General features: G+C 44.7%; 1 protein-coding gene across 5 annotated transcripts in view; it reads right to left on the bottom strand.

The window, feature by feature from the left end:
• Window positions 1-307: 307 nt before the first annotated feature.
• Window positions 308-22009, bottom strand: part of fbxo30a (F-box protein 30a) — a 33552-nt gene continuing 11850 nt past the window's right edge. For 3 of the 5 annotated variants that reach the window (XM_068020170.1, XM_068020173.1, XM_068020172.1), the window contains exons 2-3: window positions 11322-13458; window positions 308-4408 (exon numbers count right to left, since the gene is read on the bottom strand). In XM_068020170.1, the coding sequence (XP_067876271.1) occupies window positions 4205-4408; window positions 11322-13442 (2325 nt within the window). In that variant the 5' untranslated portion in view covers window positions 13443-13458 and the 3' untranslated portion in view covers window positions 308-4204. Of the gene's footprint in view, window positions 4409-11321; window positions 13459-14030; window positions 14225-22009 lie in introns of those variants that run through there. The other 2 variants (XM_068020171.1, XM_068020174.1) reach the window with 2 other exon arrangements.

The following is a 22009-nucleotide window of genomic DNA, read 5'->3' on the forward strand; positions in this document are numbered from 1 at the left end:
AGATTGGTAGAGATTATTTAGTCAACAAGTCCATTATTGCTGTATCAAGCGACTATGCCAGAGAAGAGAAACTAGATGAACCTTAATACTTTTTCATCCAGCAATTCCCATGTTTCTAAAGTATTCAATTGGAGAAAGGTGAATGTTGTGGGTAGATGAGCATATTTACATTGGAGGGATGGAAGTGGGGTGGAAGTAAAGAAAGGTTCAATTTATCAACATGCCCAAAAACCTGTAACCATCCAAATCTCATGTAATCTTTCTGTGGTACAAATATGCAGTCTTTCAATAGTTAATAAAAATGACAATTTTTTTTTATTAGAATTCTTGCAGTTTAAAATGAAATCAAACATTTAGTACAAAAGCTCAATATCGTGCATCATTGAAAGACCAGCAGACTGGGGAGAAGTCCTCTCAATGCAAACTCCTGCCTAACTAAACCTCAATGTAGAAAACAGAAGTCTACTTTGTACATTCATTTAGAGACTTCTTTCAATCTTCATCTTGGTTTCATCAGAGAATGTGACCCTTCATCATCTTTTATGTGAAAGCAGAAAAATACACGTTTTGGACAAGTGCGAGAATAAAAAGGTACAAAATATTAATGTGAATACATTACATATGAGCAGACCAGTGTAATATTTAACTGGATAATAATGGATACAAATACAGCATTAGTGAACTAAATGTTTCTGTTCCTGGAGGATGAATAAAAAGTCATGCTGCCAAAATTATAGAACTACTGGTGATTGAAGCAACTGCAGAAAAGGGTCAGAGATCAAATGATCTTCGATAAAAATGTGGTGTATGCTCCAAATTGCAACAAAACTTATTCACACACTGAATGGGGAAACTGAAGTAGAAATGAATGCAACAATTCATAAACTTGTAGATATCTTTACACAAAAATTAAAACACGCACGTGCACAACTTCAAACGCTGCATTCCTTTCCACTGCTTCTTAAATTTAATTTTTTTTTGCATGCTTAGGCTTTTTTTTTTTAAATATTCTTTAACTGGCAGGTTTTAGACACCCAGAACCAAGGACACCCGGCGGTAGACCCCCAGAATAGAGGACTGTCATCGGGTTTTGGACCCCCGGAACAGAGGACGCCCGGCGATTACAAACACCCGGAACCGAGGACACTCGTCGGGTTTTAGACCCCCGGAACAGAGGACACCCGTCGGGTTTTAGACACCCGGAATCGAGGACACCCGGAACTGAGAATGCCCTGCGATTACAGACAAGCGGAACCGAGGACGCCCGGAACTGAGAATGCCCTGCGATTAGAGACACGCGGAACCGAGGACGCCCGGAACTGAGAATGCCCTGCGATTACAACACGCGGAACCGAGGACGCCCGGAACTGAGAATGCCCTGCGATTACAACACGCGGAACCGAGGACGCCCTCCAGTTACAGACACTCAGAACCAAGGACGCCCTCTGGTTAAAGATCCCAGAACACCCATCCAGTTTTAGACATCCGGAACCGAGGACACCCGTCCGGTTTTAGACACCCGGAACCGAGGACACGCGTCGGGTTCTAGGCACCCGAAACCGAGGACACGCGTCGGGATTTAGGCACCCGAAACCGAGGACACACGTCGGGATTTAGGCACCCGGAACAGAGGACACGCGTCGGGATTTAGGCACCCGGAACAGAGGACAGGCGTCGGGTTTTAGGCACCCGGAACAGAGGGCACGCGTCGGGTTTTAGGCACCCGGAACAGAGGACACGCGTCGGGTTCTAGGCACCCTGAACCGAGGACACGCGTCAGGTTCTAGGCACCCTGAACCGAGGACACCCTCCTGTTATAGACACCCAGTACCAAGGACACCCTCCAGTTATAGACATCCAGAACCAAGGACACCCTCCTGTTATAGACACCCGGAACCAAGGACACCCTCCTGTTATAGACACCCGGAACCAAGGACACCCTCCTGTTATAGACATCCAGAACCAAGGACACCCTCCTGTTATAGACACCCGGAACCAAGGACACCCTCCTGTTATAGACACCCGGAACCAAGGACACCCTCCTGTTATAGACACCCGGAACTAAGGACGCCCTCCAGTTATAGACACTCAGAACCAAGCATGCTCTCCAGTTTTAGACATCCGGAACCAAAGACACCCATCAAGTTTAGACACCCAGAGCCAAGGGCACTCTCCAGTTATAGACACCCAGAACCAAGAACACTCTCCAGTTATAGACACCCAGAACACTCTCCAGTTATAGACACCCAAAACCAAGGACACTCTCCAGTTATAGACACCCAGAACCAAGGACACTCTCCAGTTATAGACACCCAGAACCAAGGACACCTGTCAGGATTTAGATACCCAGAACCAGTAACCGTCAGACTGACCCTGCCTCCTTACTGCTGGATTCCATGAGACTCCTGAAACACCTCTGTTCCACACTTTGCCATGGCTCAGATAACTAGGCTTCAAGCCTTTACCTGCCACACTGCATGTACTTCAGCAACAGTGAGTGCCACCATTTTGAAAATAATTTTCATTGGCTCTATTTTGCTGTGAAATATCTGTCTTGGCTCCTGCTGCAACAACATACTTCAGAATTCTACTCTTCGATCTCATACTACAAGCCAATTTAGTACCGGGTGTGTTTCAACAACGCTCAACAGGCTATTCAAAAGAAAATGGTAACGGTGTTCAGGCAACAGATGCTAATATTCAAAAGTTTCCTGTTTCTCCTCAGCCTACACACAAATTCAAAAAAAATAAAATATATTAAATAATTTTTTTTAAAGACCAGCTCAGAGTTTTCCCATCTGGTTGCCTTAAGATGTGTGAACTTGCGTTTTGGAACACAAATTCCATACAGTCCTGTAAACACGTTCGCACTGAGCTACACAGCATTTTCCTCAGAAAGTCTGTTTTGTTACAAGCTTTAAAACAGCAACATGTTAATGGGGACATAGTTAGACTCTGGTTTCTACACTTAGCAGCAGTATCCTGTGTACAGCACAAATGGAATCAATGAATACTCTGATGTACAAAGTCATTAAATCAATCAGATGAATTACCTTTCAACTCTTCATATCATTCCCTCAAGTGTTTTAAACTCAATAAAGTGCGGTGAAAAGGCATTACATTCGGTCATGAGGTCATCTCAACACATTACAGGATCAGAGTTTCAAATGCCAAGGCTGATGGGGAGGATATTCAAATCTATTTTTGGCGATATACGTGTAGACAAAAATGCACACACTCACTTCTTTAATAAAAAATTCCAACAGTGGAGGTACAAACTGTATTATAAAGTAAAACCATGTTGCTTTGGTAGCCGAGTGCTAGAGCTCCAAACTGACACTTGCTCCTCGAGTCATGGGATGAACTTAGGTTCAGTCACATAAGTGGATTCACAAAGCACAGCCTTTCATCTGGCAGACTGAAAACAGCCCTCATAGATTTAGTTTTGAAGCAAGCTGCTCATTTCCCCACTAACCACCAAGCATCACAGGTAACACTTAAAGGCAGAGAGTTAGGAAAGAGGACAGGGTAGAAATAATGAACAATGATGAATATCAAAGCATTAACCACTTGGTGATCTAGTTAATAAAATGAGACTGTAAAACTAAAGTGCTAAAAGTGGTAAATTGTAGTGTGAATCTACTGCACTGTGGCATTTTTGCTTTTGATCAGCGTGAGGTATAGTATTGCTTTGCAGCAGCTAGCTTACGGACGTAACTTAGAAGGATAATCCTTCTAACCTCAATGTGCTCGAGTTGTGACTCGAAAAGACACTAAGCATCGAGTTGTTAATTATTCCACATGGGTTGAGCATCTTTCTGATTTACCAAACGACGACAAGACATTGCCGTGTTTTGGTCAGGATTTAGTCACGACAATCAATATCCCCTTCACATGTACGACATTCACTATATGATTGCTCTGGGGGAAGGGGCAAAAAAAGCAAGACTTTTTTTTTTAAAGAGGGCAAGATCCATGCAAGAAAACCATATGTACAAATGGAAGACTCCAATAAGGGGAAGGTTTCACCCACAAAAATGTCCATCAGTTCAACGTTCCATTCATCAAGGCGCTTTTCATTGCCTTGAGCACATCTGCACTACAAAAATAAATCTCACATCAAAGCAAAATATATCATATACAAAGTGACGGACCACATTTAAGATTAGAATGTTTTGCAGCACGTTGTCAGCACCCAAAGATATTAAAGAACTGGTTTGAGGACGGAACGCAAAGGGCGGCCTCCTTTAGTAAGCTCCCGCGTCACACACATGCAGGGCAATGGGACAGCCTCCCCGGTCCTCTCCACTGTGTTGTACCGACAGTCCTTCAAGTGGTCAGCCATGCTGGCAATTTCCGCAAACTTCCACTCATTAACTGTGCCGAAGGCAGTGCTGAATCGCCAGGCCTGCATGAGAGAAACATCATATTGGTCACAAAGTGCTGCACATTTAACATGCCCAGTGGGGGGGTTTGTGTGAAGTTGCTGCACTTACCCACTTGTTACCCACCAGCAGCACGGGAAGTAGTCGTTAGGGCCAGTCTGGCAGCTGGATTGGCGGTGGGGGGAGTGCAGGCATTACAAAACGTTGTCCTTAATGTCCTTGTGCTCCCTGGAATATGTGCTGAGAGCCAGGCCTGCTCCCAGACTGGTTGGAAAGTTACAAAAATCAGGCAAGGCAGCAGCTTTTAAAGGAGTTGCTGCTCTTCCTTAAAGGGGAGTGGGCTGTTTTTGCTCACTGCAGAAGGATTTTGTAACTGTGAGGATGGGCAGATATTGTTAGGTTAGGAGATATGAGAACAATGAAGTGCGAGGCAATATATTTTGAAGGGAAAAGCAAGAAATGGGGGAATATGCACAAAGGAACGATGCTGAAAGGTGTGAATGAACAAAGAGGCCTAGAGGTTCAAATATATTGGCCGCAATCTTGCCAGAGTGGGCCATCGCGCAGCATGCCCTATTAGACTTTTTCCCTCACCCTTCAGATTGAAAATTTTCTTTGCACTGTAACTTGCTGGAAGTGTGAACTGATAACACTGCGACGAGGGCAACAGGGCATCTGGAACCTTACTGAACAGTGGGACTAACAGTCTATCTCCTAACCAATCAGATTTAAAGATTAAGAAAGAAACAGAGGAGTGACAGAGACGGAAACGGAATGAACTAAAGTCAAATCAGGTACAGAAAGAGGAATAGAGAGGGAAAGAAAGATTGGATTGAGAGGAAGAGAGAAAAAAAAGACAAAAGAAAATAATTAAGACATTTAATATTTCAAATTTTAAATCTCCACTTGCAGGAATGAGACTACAGCTTAAATTGTTCCCTTTCTGAGCTGGAAAGGTTGATGGAAGGCATTAACAACCATCACATTGTTATAAGGGTGCTTCGGCTATTAATTGTTAGTCCTTACTTGATGAGAATGGGCAATTAATGAGAAAATTCAGTTAGTTCTTAAAAATAACAACAGGGAGGCTAAGGACAAGATGCTATTTATGCAAAGCAAATTTGCTGGTAAATTTCAAAGGTATGCAACAAAAACAAGAGTAGCAATATTAGAAGACTTTAATTACCCTACTGTAGACTGGGAAAAGCATAATGCTCAGGGTAGGGAGAGAGAGGAATTTCTAATGTGTACAGGAAAACTCTCTCAACCAATATGTGTCTATTTCAACAAAAAAGGAAGCAGTGTTAGATCTGGTTTTGGGAAATGAAGTAGGGTGAGTGGAGTGTGTTACTGGTGATCATCATCTAGCTAATAGTGACCACAACATAACATATTTTACAGTAATTATGGAAAAGAACAGAAAATATCAAAAGCAAAAATGCTCGACTGGGGAAGAGCTAATTTCAGTGATTCAAGAAGGAGCCTAACACAGATAGATTGGAAAAGGCGATTGAAGGGTAAAGAAGTTACAAAGCAATGGAGGGCAATCGGGGAAGAGAAATTTCAGGTGCAAACTAAACAAATTACTTTGAAGAGAAAAAGTAGATCATTCAAAGCTAATGCACTCTGGATGACAAAGAAAATAACAGTTAAAATAAAACAGAAAAAGGCAGCTTACAACAAATGTCGAGAGCAAGATTCAGTCAACAACCAGGAAGATAATAGAAAGTACAGGAGGGAACTGAAAAAGTTAATGTGGGAAGTAAGCAGAGGTTATGAGAAAAGATTAGCAGACATTAAATTGAACCCTAAAACATTTTATAAACATATAAAGTGTAAGCAGTTAGCTCAAGTAAAAATTGGGCCTATTAAGGACCCAAAGGGAAATCTTCACATTCAGGCAGAGAACATGACAAAAAATGGCAACTGTCTTCACAAAGGATGCAGATGATGTGAAGGCTACACTAAAATAGAGGGAGGTTATGGACAGAATAGAGATGTACAAAAAAGATTAGCATTACTAAAAGTCAGTAAGTCACCTGCTGCAGATGGAATGCATCTTAGGTTGCTGAAAGAAGCAAAGACAGAAATAGCAGAGGCATTGGCTGCAATCTTTCAATCCTCACTGGATACAGGAGAAGTGCAAAAGGACTGGAAGGTTGATAATATTACACCACTATTAAAGAAAGAGGAGATGAATAAACCAGGAAATGACAGCCAAGTCAGCCTAACAGCGGTGGTAAGAAAACTATTGGAAACCATTATCAGGAACAAAAACTTTCATTTGGAAAGGCATGGGTTATTCAAGCATGGATTTGTTATGGGTAAATTGTGTCTGACTAACTTGACTGAATTCTTTGATGAGGTAACAGGGAAGTTTGATCAAATGCCTCTTTCTTTCGATCAGTTGGCTGATTTGCATATTAATAATGGCATGCATCATTAATACATGGTTACTTTTCCAGCAAGATCCAGCCCAATATTCCTTGACAGTGCAAGTGCAGTTGGATAAAGCCATAAAGGTGGCCAGTGGCATTTTGGTTTGAGAAAAGGAGCAGAGTGCAAAAAGTGAGCTGATAAAATGTATACAACAGTTAGGTTGACAGTGGTTCTGTTTTTGGGCATTCCATTACAGATAGGATATTAAAGCCATAGAAAGTACACATCATAGATTTAACAGGAAGATACCAAGTACAGGAAACCAGATTTAAAAGGAGAGACTGAAGGTACAGGGAATATTTGCACTGCAACAGATTAAGTGAAGGCGTAATAGACTTAAAATTCTAAAGGGTTTTAATATGAACAAAAAACAGCTAGCTATTTCCTCTGACTGAGGGAGTGAGTGTCCAGAATCATCAATTTAAAATGGTCAGAGTGAGGAGAGATGAGGACAATTTCTTTAAGTTAGAGCATGAAATGCTTTGCCACAGTGAGTGCTTGAGGCAAAGACCATTAGATTTTTTAAGGACAAATTGGATATATGTTGAAAGGAGAAAAAGACACAGAGCTTTAGACAGAGCGGGGCAGTGGGATTAGTTTTGGACTGCTCTAGTAAAGAGCCTGTAAAGACACAGTAGGCTGAATGGCCTCTTTCTTTCTATCAAACTTCTATTTAAACTGGATCTATTGAGAACGGTCCTGATATTCAATTTAAAAGCCAAATGCAACCATTTAAAAATAATGGGGCGGGTACAAACATTCACAAACAAACAGTCTGGCCATTTAACGAATAGGCCACATATAAACAGTTAACAAATAGAGGTCATGTATAAATAATTAATAGCCTAGCTAGAACATATTTTTGAACTGAGAGTCTTCTTTAAAAAAAAACACAGGGAATAAAACAATTGTGTTCTGATTTTAGTTTAGTCTCGATATAACATCCTCACACCAGTGGTTAGCACCGCAGCCTCACAGCTCCAGCGACCCGGGGTCAGTTCTGGGTACTGCCTGTGCAGAGTTTGCAAGTTCTCCCTGTGACCGCGTGGGTTTCCGCCAGGTGTTCTGGTTTCCTCCCACAGCCAAAGACTTGCAGGTTGATAGGTAAATTGGCCATTGTAAACTGCCCCTAGTGTAGGTAGGTGGTAGGAGAATTGAGGGAAGGTGGGGATGTGGTAGGGAATATGGGATTAATGTAGGATTAGTATAAATGGGTGGTTGATGGTCAGCACAGACTCAGTGGGCCGAAGGGCCTGTTTCAGTGCTGCATCACTCTGACTCTATGACCAATAGTCCTGGTATAAAGTCTACTGGAGACATATAACTGAAAACAGACCAGAATGAAAAAGTAATTAAAATATTCTTCACATAAGAATGATAGAAATCAATAAACTTAGAATATAAAATTAGGCAATTCAGCCCATTGTGCATGTGCTAGCCCACATCCCTACCTTTTGCCTATAATCCTGTTCCTTAAGTTCCTTATCCACAAGTACCTGTCCAACTCCTTTAAAAATTATTTATGGAATGAGCAACTACAGCAGATGGACCACCACGAAGACTAGTCAAACACAGACTATACTCGCAAGCCTGGGACCTCCCTTGGGTTATTCGTTTGAGTTGAATTTCTTGGCCATTTAACCATATTATCAAGGCACCTGCTATTTGTAGCCTCGTCACTTGTGGACCCTGTGCTTCATGTGGGGATTAGCAGGGGATTATTTCTTGAATTGAACATGGTGTTAACACCAAGAAACCATTGCAAAAGGAACAATCCCTAAAGTACAACTTGCCAATAATCTTCATTTTTGTCACACCACATTGTGAACTATAGCTTACTTGGGCTTCACTTCATTTACTCTTTAGCAAGAAATGCTATACGTTTTTTTCTGATGAGGCAACAGAGAGGGTTGATGATGGTAATGCAGTTGATGTGTACATGGACTTCCAAAAGGCACTTGATAAAATGCCACATAACAGGCTAGTCAACAAACCTAGAGCCCAAGGAATAAAACAGTAGCAACATGGATACGAAATTAACTGAGTGGCAGGAAACAGAGAGTAATGGTGAATGTTTTCTTTTTCAGACTGGACTAAGATATATTGTGGGGTTCCTCAGGGGTCAGTGTTAGGACCCCTACTTTTCTTGATATATATTGACATAGACCTGGGTGCACAGGGCACAATTTCAAAATTTGTGGATGACACAAAACTTGTAAGTATTGTGAACTGAGAGGAGGAGAGTGATAAACTTCAAGAGGACATAGACAGGCTGGTGGAACGGGCAGACAGGTGGCAGATGAAATTTAATGCAGAGAAGTATGAAGAGATTCATTCTGGTTGGAAGAATAAGGAGAGGCAAAATAAATTCAAGGATACAATTCTAAAGGGAGTGCAAGAGGAGAGGGACTTTGGGGCATATATGTATAAATCACTGAAAGTGACAGGGCAGGTTGAGAAAATGGTTAATAAAGCATACAGGATCCTGGACTTTATAAATAGGGACACAGCATACCAAAACAAGGAAGTTATAGTAAACCTGTATAAAACACTGGTTTGGCCTCAACTGGAACATTGTGAGCAGTTCCCGTCACCGCACTTTAGGAAGAAGGTTAAGGCATTAGAGAGGGTGCAAAATAAATTCACAAGGATGATTTTAGGGATGAGGAACTTCAGTTACGTGGATAGGTTGGGGAAGCTGGGTCTGTTCTCCTTGGAGAAGAGAAGATTCAAAGATTTGATGGAAATGTTCAAAATCGGGGTCTGAACAGAATAGATAAGGAGAAACTCTTCCCATGAGCGGAAGGATCCAGAACCAGAGAACACCGATTTAAGGTGACTGGCAAAAGAAGGCCATAAGGGGCCATAAGGAAAAACTTTTTATGCAGTGAGTGGTTCGGATCTGGAATACACTGCCTGTGAGTGTGATGGAGGCAGATTCAACCGAGGCTTTCTAAAGAGAATTGGATAATTATCTGAAGAGAAAGAATTCGTAGGGCTACGGGGAAAAGGCGGGATGAGTGGGTCTAGGTGAATCGTTCTTGCAGACAGCCAGCATCAACACGACTGGTCGAATGGCCTCTTTCTGTGCTAGAACCATTCTATGATTATTTGTTGTGTCACTGCTCCCTATTTATGTACCTCCTCCAAACCTCCAAGATCTTTATGCTCCTCAAATTTTGGGCTCTTGAGCATCCCCAATTTCTATTGCGCCGCCACTGACATTTGTGCCTTCAGTTGCCTAGACCCCAAGCTCTGGAATTCCCTCCCTAAACTTCACCGCCTCTCTCACCTCCTTTAAGTCACTTCTTAAAACCTAGCTCTTTATCCAAGCATTTGGTCACCTGCCCTAATATCTCCTTATGTGGCTCGGTGTCAAATGTTGTCTAATTCCAATCTCGTGAGGTGCCGCAGGCTGTTTTTACTACATTAGTGGCGCTATAGAAATACAAGTTACTGTAGGTGAAAAAAGTCACCAACACCAACGAGCATTGATAGGTGAACTTAATTACAGCTGGGTCAGTTTTGTACTGTCAGATCCTGATGAACAGATTGTTTCTTAACACTTCACTTATATAGGCATATAGATAGGTTAAGTGAGTGGGTAAAGATCTGGCAAATGGAATATAATGTGGGAAAATGTGAAATTGTCCATTTTGGCAGGAAGAATAAAAAAGCATACTATCTAAATGGTAAGAGATTGCAGAGCTCGGAGATGCAGAGGGATCTGGGTGTCCTAGCATATGAATTGCAAAAGGTTAGTATGCAGGTACAGCAAGTAATGAGGAAAGCTAATAGAATGTTATCATTTATTGCGAGGAAAATTGAATACAAAAGTAGGGAGGTTATGCTTCAGTTATACAGGGCATTGGTGAGACCACATCTGGAGTACAGTACTGGTTTCCTTATTTAAGGAAGGATGTAAATGCATTGGAAGCAGTTCAGAGAAGGTTTACTAGACTAATACCTGGAATGGGCAGGTTGTCTAATGAGGAAAGGTTGGACAGGCTAGGCTTGAATCTGCCGGAGTTTAGAAGAGTAAGAGGAGACTTGATTGAAACGAGGGGTTTTGACAGGGTGGATGTGGAAAGGATGCTAGCTCGAGAGAATCTGGAACTAGGGGTCACTGTTTAATAATAAGGGGTCACCCTTTTAAGACAGAGATGAGGATAAACTTTTTCTCTTCAAGGGTGATGAGTCTTTGGAACTCTCTTCCTCAAAACGCAGTGGAAGCAGAGTCTTTAAATATTTTTAAGGCAAAGGTTAATTGATATAATAAAAGATTCTTGATAAGTAAGGGGGGGGGGGGGGGGGGGTGAAAGGTTATTGGAAGTAGGTGGGAATATGGAGCTGAGGTTACAATCAGACCAGCCATGATCCTGTTGAATGGCGGAGCAGGCTCGAGGGGCCGAGCGGCCTACTCCTGTTCCTAATTCATATGTTCTTGTTATGTTCGTATAGACAGCAAATTGATTTTTTAAAAAACAAATTACAAACCTTGCCTTTTGTTTTCCAAGAGGTCTTTCCATGAAGGTCCTGCCTTTTTTCCCAAAGTAGGATAACCATTCCCCGAACTTGCAGCAGACTACTGCATACGTCCCTCATTAAGTGCGACACTTCTGAGAGCTGAGACAAACTGAACCCATCTAGAAATCCAGCAATATGTTGCAAAATCTCAAAAGGCAGCTTGCTCAGTTGGTCAACTGCCACTCCTATGCCAGGTATCCGACTCTCAAGGGTTCCCAGCAAAACAGACGGTATGCACGGTTGGATTCCAAAGGACTTCAGATGTCGATCGTGAATGACTTTTGAACCCTGAGTAGAAGGACAGAACCGTCTCTGGGAATAGGTACAGCCATAATAGGCCAAAGGGCATCGATGTTCCAACCAGCCATTGAGGCCAGCGTGAATGTCCCCATGCACATTCTTAAAGTGAGAAGCAAATTCATCTCTCCTGAAGAACTGGCCGCATACAAAAGTGAACATTGAGCGTTGCTTTGTTTGGTATCTGGTCACACACTCGAGGACTAGATCCAACCCAAGTGTGTGGAAAGGGCTCGGGTTTGAAAGCTGAGGGTTTGCATGGTCACAAGCGGATGCAGAAGCAATCTCTCCAACTGTGGTATTGGTAGCTAATATGGCTGCCGGGAACGAGAAAGTCTGCGTGCCCAAATCGACACGGCTTCCATCAACACTGCGGCTGTCTGAAATCCCTCTGCCACTGGGAGAGTCTCCTAAACAGAACAATAAAGCAGCTGTGATCAGATCGATTCCCTGTAATTCCAAAGGGTCATCATCTACCTCCAGGTCAGACGTATCAACTGCTTTGCTTTCCATTTTTTTCCGATACCAATTCAAATCCCCAAGATAGGGCCTACGCCCATTGTGCCCTTCCAGCAATTTGAAAGTGGCAAAGTTCTTAAGTGCTTGCCGCTCTGTGGGTTTATTGGCTAACTTTCTCACTCCACAAGGATCAGATGGCAAGGAGCCCTCCTGAAAACGGTCTGGGTGTAACAAACTTTCCACAGTGAGTAGCTGTGCAAACACGGGTAAGAAGTGACCAGGCTCTGACAAACTCCCATCGCAATCCATGTCATTTTCATGGCATGAGCCATTCATTGTCTCTTCTGCTTGCTGATCACAATGGTACGAATCCATGCCCTCCTGATCCAAAGTGTAAGTGTTCACATCCGCTTTGTGAAAACCATTACATAAGGCACTTGCCTTTAGCTGAATGCATCCATCAGTGCTTTCACTTGCTTCCGTCACCATTCCTGACAATCCATGAAACCCATTCTCCTCCACAAACAAGTTCCAATCCCTCCAAGGTTGATCATAGACGACAGAATCGCAATCTGCACCACCAACTGCTCCTCCCTCTGTCGTGCTTTTGCAAGGATCGTCGCTGACCTCTGTGAAGTATGGTCCTTTAGATGGATCCTCATCAACCTGGACACCTCCATTCTTTTCAGGTTGCTCATCAGGCATGCTTCCATTCACTAGCTCTGCATCTTTTGTGGCGTTATTCAAAAGGTCAAGGGCCACCGCTAAAGTTCTGGTCGTTTCAACTGTTGCTCTGTACAGTTCACTGTAGGCCTCTTCATTCACAGACAACAAACCGCTGGAAGAGGATTCATCAGATGCTTCCAAAGTCCCAGGAATTTGCTCTGCATTTCTGAACTGCTTGGGAGCCGTATTTGAAGCAGTGGTTACAACTTTGAGAGATTCAAGCAGCATCCGCTGGTCTTGAAGAGCTAAAGCCAAGTCCAACTGCTCCACCCCATCACCATCTTTGCTTAAGCTTTCATAGGATTTACGGTCCGCGTAGCTCACAGGCCAGCGATTCCATTCCATTGTGCAGCATACCACACTGGCAGGGCAAAGCTCCAGGTGTTCACCGATCTTGTTCCGCGCAATGATAAACGGGCACCCAAACTCGCTGTTGAGGCACGCCACTCTCTCGAGGGGGCATAGTAGGCGATGCTCACCCGCTTTACATGAGTGGAAGACAGCTCCACACACCAAGGGGCAGCCAATCAGGTCGCACGAGACATTCGGCTCCGGCCTGACCATGCAACGCCGGCTCACACAGTTTAAACAGTGCAGATGGTGATCCATTATGGCCTGTCCAGTCCTGTGTGTAGAAGTTCAATTAAACAAACATTAATAACATTACAGATCAATATTAGCATTATTAAAACTATTTTGACAGAAACAGACACTGCCCCTTGAGCCTATTACACAAGAACAGGAGACCTTTCAGTTCCCTTGAGCTTATTACACAGGAAGGAGGCCATTCTGCCCCTCGAGCCTATTACACAGGAACACAAGGAGGCCATTAAGCTCCTTCAGTCTGTTTTACAGGAACGTTCAGATGCTTGGGCCCCAAGCTCTGGAATTCACTCCCTAAACCTCTCTGCCTCGCCACCCTCCTTTAAGACACTCCTTAAAACCTACCTCTGAACAAGCATTTGGTCACCTGTGCTAATATCTCATGTGGCTCAGTGTCAAACTTTGTCTATGTTGTGACATTACCATACTAAAGGCGCTCTTATAAATGCAGACATTGCAACAGAAGACTGACCTGGAAAAAACTATTACTGATCCCAATAATGGAGCCTCAGCTCTAATGTTTAATGATTATCCGATCACATTTTCAACATGACTACTTCTACCACATAAACATCGGAAGGAAAATATCCTCACACATTGTAGTCGAGGCCAACGAGCTGCGTAGATGGTTTTGGGAGGGGAGAGGAGGAATTGGCAACATTTCACATTCAGTCAATATAAGTGTTGGCGGCTGCTCTGTAAAAATTCTGCCGGAATTTGTGTTGTTCCTCAACAGAAGGTTTCATTTCCCTTTTTCGCCAATGTATCATCTGTCACTCCGATTACGGTGAAATACGGACAGAAGCTTTCTCATTCTCCTCTGAAAAGAGGGTACAATTAAAAACTTTATCCTTCCAAATTTAGGTTGTGCCAAAAGGGAAGTATTTTGAGCAATATGAGGGTGAAGTACTCACACCCCCATATGATTATCATGTGTTACGACCAGGTGAGAAAGAGGTCTAGGGTTCCTTCTCAGCCTTCACCTGGTCTTACCGTAACAGGATTTAATTTTTAACACATTGTGTTTTTAGCTCCCCTTGGGTAAAGAGACAAGGAGAATTTTTTTCCCTCAGAGGGTTGAGAGACTTTGGAATTCTCTGCCTCAGAAGATGGTGGAGGGGGGGGTCATTGAATATTTTTAAGGCGGAGGTAGATTGATTCTTGTTAGGCAAGAGAATCAAAGAATATCGGGGATAGATGGGAGTGTGGAATTCGAGACAGAAACAGATCAGCCATGACCTTATTAAATGGCAGAGTAGGCTCAACAGGCTGAATGGCCTACTTCTGCTCCTAATTCGTATGGTCGTATTTATGGTCCATCCCTAATTGCCCCGAGAAGATGGTGGTGAGCGGTGTCCTGGGCCTGACCATCTTCAGCTGCTTCATCAATCAACTTTCCTCCATCATAAGGTCAGAAGTGGAGATATTCACTGATGATTGCACAACGTTCAGCACCATTTGCGACTCCTCACGTACTGAAGCAGTCTGTGCCCACATGCAGCAACACCAGGACAATATTGTGCTGATAAGTGGCAAGTAACATTTGCGCCACACAAGTGGCGGGCAAAGAACAACATCAGTGAGAGAGATTAACCACCTCCCTTGACATTCAACAGCATTACCATCATTGAATCCCCCACCACTAACATCCTGGGAGCCACCATTGACTGGAAATTTAATTGGACCAGCCACATAAATACTGAGGCAACAAGAGCAGTTCATAGGCTGGGTATTCTGCAGCAAGTAACTCACCTCCTGACTCCCCAAAGCACAAGTCAGGACTGTGATGGAATACTCTCCACTTGCCTGTATGAGAGAAGCTCCAACACTCAAGAAGCTCGACACCATCCAGGACAAAGGAGCCTACAGCACCTTAAACATTCACTCCCTCCACCACCAGCACAAGGTGGCAGCAGTGTGTACCAGCTACAAAATGCACTACAGCAAATGCCCCAAGGTTTCTCCTAAACCTGTAACCTTTACCACCCAGAAGGACAAGGGCAACCGACGCATGGGAATACCACCACCTGCAAGTTCCTCACATCATCCTGACTTGGAACTATATCATCACTCCTTCAATGTCTCTGCGTGAAAATCTGGAACTCCTTTCCTAACTGCACTGCACCGGTTCAAAGTGGCAGTGGCTCACCATCATCTTCTCAAGGACCATTTGGGATAAACATTAAATGTTGGTCTTATCAGTTACGCCCACATCCTGGGAATAATATAAAAACCATGCATCCACCATATAATACTCAAAACCTCATGTACCACTCACCTTCAAATAAGGCTCACAAAAGTTATACACACCCATATATAATACTCAGTCCTGTATAATATTCACTCACATATATTCACTTCCATATAGCCTTCATACAATGCTCACCTCTATAATAGTCACATCCTCATAATAATCAAGACACAACGTTCATTCCTCATAATATTCACTACCATATGCCCCTACCAGGTAACATCCCTATATAACCCTCCATACAATAATGACACCCACTATTTTGTATTTCAAGACAATAAATATACCCATTTAAAATTCTCTCCCAACTAACCCCTCAGAAAATACTCACATATATAATGCTCACTGCGGTACAGTATTCAAACTACATAGTACTCGGAGTCTCCATTGCATGTTCAACTGCCACATGATATTCACCTGCTAGATAATACTCCCCTTTCCTACCAGAGCCACCATCATAAACATACTCAATCTCAAAATGTTAGGAGTTATGTTTTAGGACAAAGTGAACTTGTACAAGTTTAGAAAGAAAAGTCACAGTTTGCATACACTGACTGTTGGAGGAGGCAGCATGGGGAATTTCATAACTCTTAGTCTATTTCAAACTGATATAAAGAGGCCCCATTCCTTCAGTCCAGGCCATTAAGGAGGGTGACCCAGGGACATTAAGCAATTCTTCACCTTGCGACCAATAAATATTCACACCTATTGTAGTGAGAATAATCCAATTCGTGGGAGATGTCTACAAAGAATATAATCCTGGCAAGTGGGTAGTCAACTGGTGAATCCAGCACGGAAAGGTGTCAGAGACATCACCATTTGCTTTTGGGGGCTCAGAATTAACAGCAAAGATAAAATTCCCTGGTATTGGGCAATCGAGTCGGGAACAAAGGATTAAAAGGCAGAGAGGTTAGGGCCTGAGCTGGAAGACAAACATTCATTTCGGGGAATCTAGTCAGAAGTTGCTTAGAAAGATTAGACCAAAAACAAGTAAACTAGCCCACAATAAAGAACATGACACTGGTTTATTATCTTTTCCTATGTTTCCAGGAAAGGAATGAGATTGAGTTAAGTGGAATTTGCTTTAAGTGCTACTCTGTATGTTCACTTGTTGGCTGTGTGAAATAAAGCAGCTTAATGCTTCACTTCTGGCCTTATCTTGCCAAGTGTTTCAATCCAGCTTCAAAAAGATTGGAGAAGTGAAAGACAAGTGCCAGTTACATCCAGAAGGTTCCTCTCAATCTCCCCCAACACTTTGGTGGATGCCTCAGAGATGCTAGAGCAGGACATCAGGAAGTTCTTACCCACAGCAGCCAGTTCAGATCACAAAGGAGCTGGTTTTACAACCCCCGGGTTATGCGACCATACGATTTAGTTATTGGGCAATCAGGGGCACACTCCCGAACACCAGACATTCAGACCACTTACGGGAATCACCACTGTACCAAGAGAATATCTAAGTAGACTGAAAGCTTGTAACACTCCCATATAACTCACTTCCCCACCCTCCTGCCACCTCAGCCCTCCTGTAATACTTACAGGCCCCTATACTTTTTCTGTTTGTTCTTGGGATATGAATGATACTGGCATTAGTACATTTATTGTCCATCCTTAAAGGTGGTGGTGATAAACCTTTCCCTTGAACCACTGCAATTGTAGCGATTGTGCACCAGGATTCCAGGATATTGACGGAATGACAATAAATGAGGAGTGATAATTGACCATGCCAGGATGAATCTCATAGGGAATGGTGTTCAAATATATCATGCATCTTGTTTTATACTCACACCACGTAAAATGGTACACCCTCATATAATTGGCTACATAATTTCATTCTTCTGTGCCACCCAAACCATATAACCTTTATAATACTTAACCTCAAATAATAATCCTCACAAAACCCCCAATATAATACACAATCTACAAAACGCTCATAACACCCATACCATACAAAAACAGAAATAGCAGGAGGCGATACGGCCCCTCTGAGTCTCATCCGCCAGTCAATAAGGTCATGGCTGACCTTCTACATCAAGTCCATTTTCCTGACGCATTCCCCACACCCACATAAACAACCACAACACAATTCCCCCACACACAATCCCCACCCCATCCAGAACCCCAACACACACAATCCGCACCCCATCCAAAAACCCCCACACACACACACAATCCCCACCCCATCCAAAAAAAAACTCCCACACACAAACCCCACCCATCCAAAAAACACCCCCACACAAAAAATCCCCCACACACAATCCCTACCCCATCCAAAAACACCCCCTCACACACAATCCCCACCCCATCCAAAAATAAACCCCACACACAATCCCCACCCCATCCAAAAACCCCTCCACACACACAATCCCCACCCCATCCAAAAACCCCTCCACACACACAATCCCCACCCCATCCAAAAAACCCCCACACACACAATCGCCACCACACCCAAAAAAAAACCCCACACACAATCCCCACCCCATCCAAAAAAAAACGCCACACACAATCCCCACCCCATCCAAACCCCCCCCCACACACAATCCCCACCCCATCCAAAAAACCCCCACACACACAATCCCCACCCCATCCAAAACCCCCCCCCACACACAATTCCCACCCCATCCAAAAACCCCTCCACACACACAATCCCCACCCCATCCAAAAACCCCTCCACACACACAATCCCCACCCCATCCAAAAAACCCCCACACACACAATCGCCACCACACCCAAAAAAAAACCCCACACACAATCCCCACCCCATCCAAAAAAAAACGCCACACACAATCCCCACCCCATCCAACCCCCCCCCCACACACAATCCCCACCCCATCCAAAAAACCCCCACACACACAATCCCCACCCCATCCAAAACCCCCCCCCACACACAATTCCCACCCCATCCAAAAAACCCCCACACACACAATCCTCACCCCATCCAAAAAAGAACCCCACACACAATCCCCACCCCATCCAAAAAAGAACCCCACACACAATCCCCACCCCATCCAAAAAAGAACCCCACACACAATCCCCACCCCATCCAAAAAAGAACCCCACACACAATCCCCACCCCATCCAAAAAACCCCCACACACACAATCCTCACCCCATCCAAAAAAGAACCCCACACACAATCCTCACCCCATCCAAAAAAGAACCCCACACACAATCCCCACCCCATCCAAAAAACCCCCACACACACAATCCCCACCCCATCCAAAAAAAAACGCCACACACAATCCCCACCCCATCCAAACCCCCCCCCACACACAATCCCCACCCCATCCAAAAAACCCCCACACACACAATCCTCACCCCATCCAAAAAAGAACCCCACACACAATCCCCACCCCATCCAAAAAAAAACGCCACACACACAATCCCCACCCCATCCAAAAAAAAACGCCACACACACAATCCCCACCCCATCCAAAAAAAACCCACACACAATCCCCACCCCATCCAAAAAAACCCACACACACAATCCCCACCCCATCCAAAAAACCCCCACACACACAATCGTCACCCCATCCAAAACAAAACGCCACACACACAATCCCCACCCCATCCAAAAAAAAAACCCACACAATCCCCACCCCATCCAAAAAAGAACCCCACACACAATCCCCACCCCATCCAAAAAAAACCCCACACACAATCCCCACCCCATCCAAAAAACCCCCACACACACAATCCCCACCCCATCCAAAAAAGAACCCCACACACAAACCCCACCCCATCCAAAAAAGAACCCCACACACAAACCCCACCCCATCCAAAAAAAAACCCACACACACAATCCCCACCCCATCCAAAAAAAAACCCCACACACAATCCCCACCCATCCAAAAAAAAACCCCACACACAATCCCCACCCCATCCAAAAAAAACCCCACACACAATCCCCACCCCATCCAAAAAACCCCCACACACACAAACCCCACCCCATCCAAAAAAAACCCACACACAATCCCCACCTCATCCAAAAAACCCCCCCACACCCAATCCTCACCCCATCCAATAAAAACCCACACACACAAATCCCACCCCATCCAAAAAAACCCACACACAAACCCCACCCCATCCAAAAAACCCCCGCACTTACAATCCCCACCCCATCCAAAAACCCCCACACAAACAATCCGCACCTCATCCAAAAAACCCACACACCCAATCCCCACCCCATCCAAAAACCAACACACACACAATCCCCACCCCATCCAAAAAACCCCCACACACACAATCCCCACCCCATCCAAAAAAAACCACCACACATACAATCCCCACCTCATCCAAAAAAACCCACACACAATCCCCACCCCATCCAAAAAACCCTCCCACACACAATCCCCACCCCATCCAAAAAAAACCCCCACACATACAATCCCCACCTCATCCAAAAAACCCCACACATACAATCCCCACCTCATCCAAAAACCCCCACACATACAATCCCCACCCCATCCAAAAAAAACCCCCACACACACAATCCCCACCCCATCCAAAAAAACCCCCACACACACAATCCCCACCCCATCCAAAAAAAAACCCCACACACAATCCCCACCCCATCCAAAAAAAAACCCCACACACACAATCCCCTCCCCATCCAAAAACCCCTCCACACACACAATCCCCACGCCATCCAAAAATCCCCCACACACACAATCGCCACCCCACCCAAACGAAACCCCACACACAATCCCCACCCCACCCAAAAAAAACCCCACACACAATCCCCACCCCATCCAAAAAAAACCCCACACACAATCCCCACCCCATCCAAAAAAAACCCCACACACAATCCCCACCCCATCCAAAAAAAACCCCACACACAATCCCCACCCCATCCAAAAAAAAACCCCACACACAATCCCCACCCCATCCAAAAAAAAACCCCACACACAATCCCCACCCCATCCAAAACACCCCCACACACAATCCCCACCCCATCCAAAAAAAACCCACACACACAATCCTCACCCCATCCAAAAAAAACCCACACACACAATCCCCACCCCATCCAAAAAACCCCCACACACACAATCGCCACCCCACCCAAAAGAAACCCCACACACAATCCCCACCCCACCCAAAAAAAACCCACACACAATCCCCACCCCATCCAAAAAAAAACGCCACACACAATCCCCACCTCATCCAAAAAAAACCCACACACACAATCCCCACCCCATCCAAAAAAACCCCATACACACAAACCCCACCCCATCCAAAAAAAACCCCACACACAATCCCCACCCCATCCGAAAAAAAACCCCACACACAATCCCCACCCCATCCGAAAAAGAACCCCACACACAAACCCCACCCCATCCAAAAAAAAACCCACACACACAATCCCCACCCCATCCAAAAAAAACCCACACACAATCCCCACCCCATCCAAAAAAAACCCCACACACAATCCCCACCCCATCCAAAAAACCCCCACACACACAAACCCCACCCCATCCAAATAAAACCCACACACAATCCCCACCCCATCCAAAAAACCCCCACACACACAATCCCCACCTCATCCAAAACCACCCCCCCCCACACAACCCTCACCCCATCCAATAAAAACCCACACACACAAACCCCACCCCATCCAAAAAAAACCCACACACACAATCCCCACCCCATCCAAAAAACCCCCGCTCTTACAATCCCCACCCCATCCAAAAACCCCCACACAAACAATCCGGACCTCATCCAAAAAACCCACACACACAATCCCCACCCCATCCAAAAACCAACACACACACAATCGCCACCCCACCCAAAAGAAACCCCACACACAATCCCCACCCCACCCAAAAAAAAAACCCCACACACAATCCCCACCCCATCTAAAACACCCCCACACACACAATCCCCACCCCATCCAAAAAACCCCCACACACACAATCGCCACCCCACCCAAAAAAAACCCCACACACACAATCCCCACCCCATCCAAAAAAAAAACCCACACACACAATCCCCACCCCATCCAAAAAAAAACCCCACACACACAATCCCCACCCCATCCAAAACACCCCCACACACACAATCCCCACCCCATCCAAAACACCCCCACACACACAATCCCCACCCCATCCAAAACACCCCCACACACACAATCCCCACCCCATCCAAAACACCCCCACACACACAATCCCCACCCCATCCAAAACACCCCCACACACACAATCCCCACCCCATCCAAAACACCCCCACACACACAATCCCCACCCCATCCAAAACACCCCCACACACACAATCTCCACCCCATCCAAAACACCCCCACACACACAATCCCCACCCCATCCAAAACA

This window comes from Heterodontus francisci, chromosome 3 (assembly GCF_036365525.1).
Source record: "Heterodontus francisci isolate sHetFra1 chromosome 3, sHetFra1.hap1, whole genome shotgun sequence".
NCBI classification, from domain to species: domain Eukaryota; kingdom Metazoa; phylum Chordata; class Chondrichthyes; order Heterodontiformes; family Heterodontidae; genus Heterodontus; species Heterodontus francisci.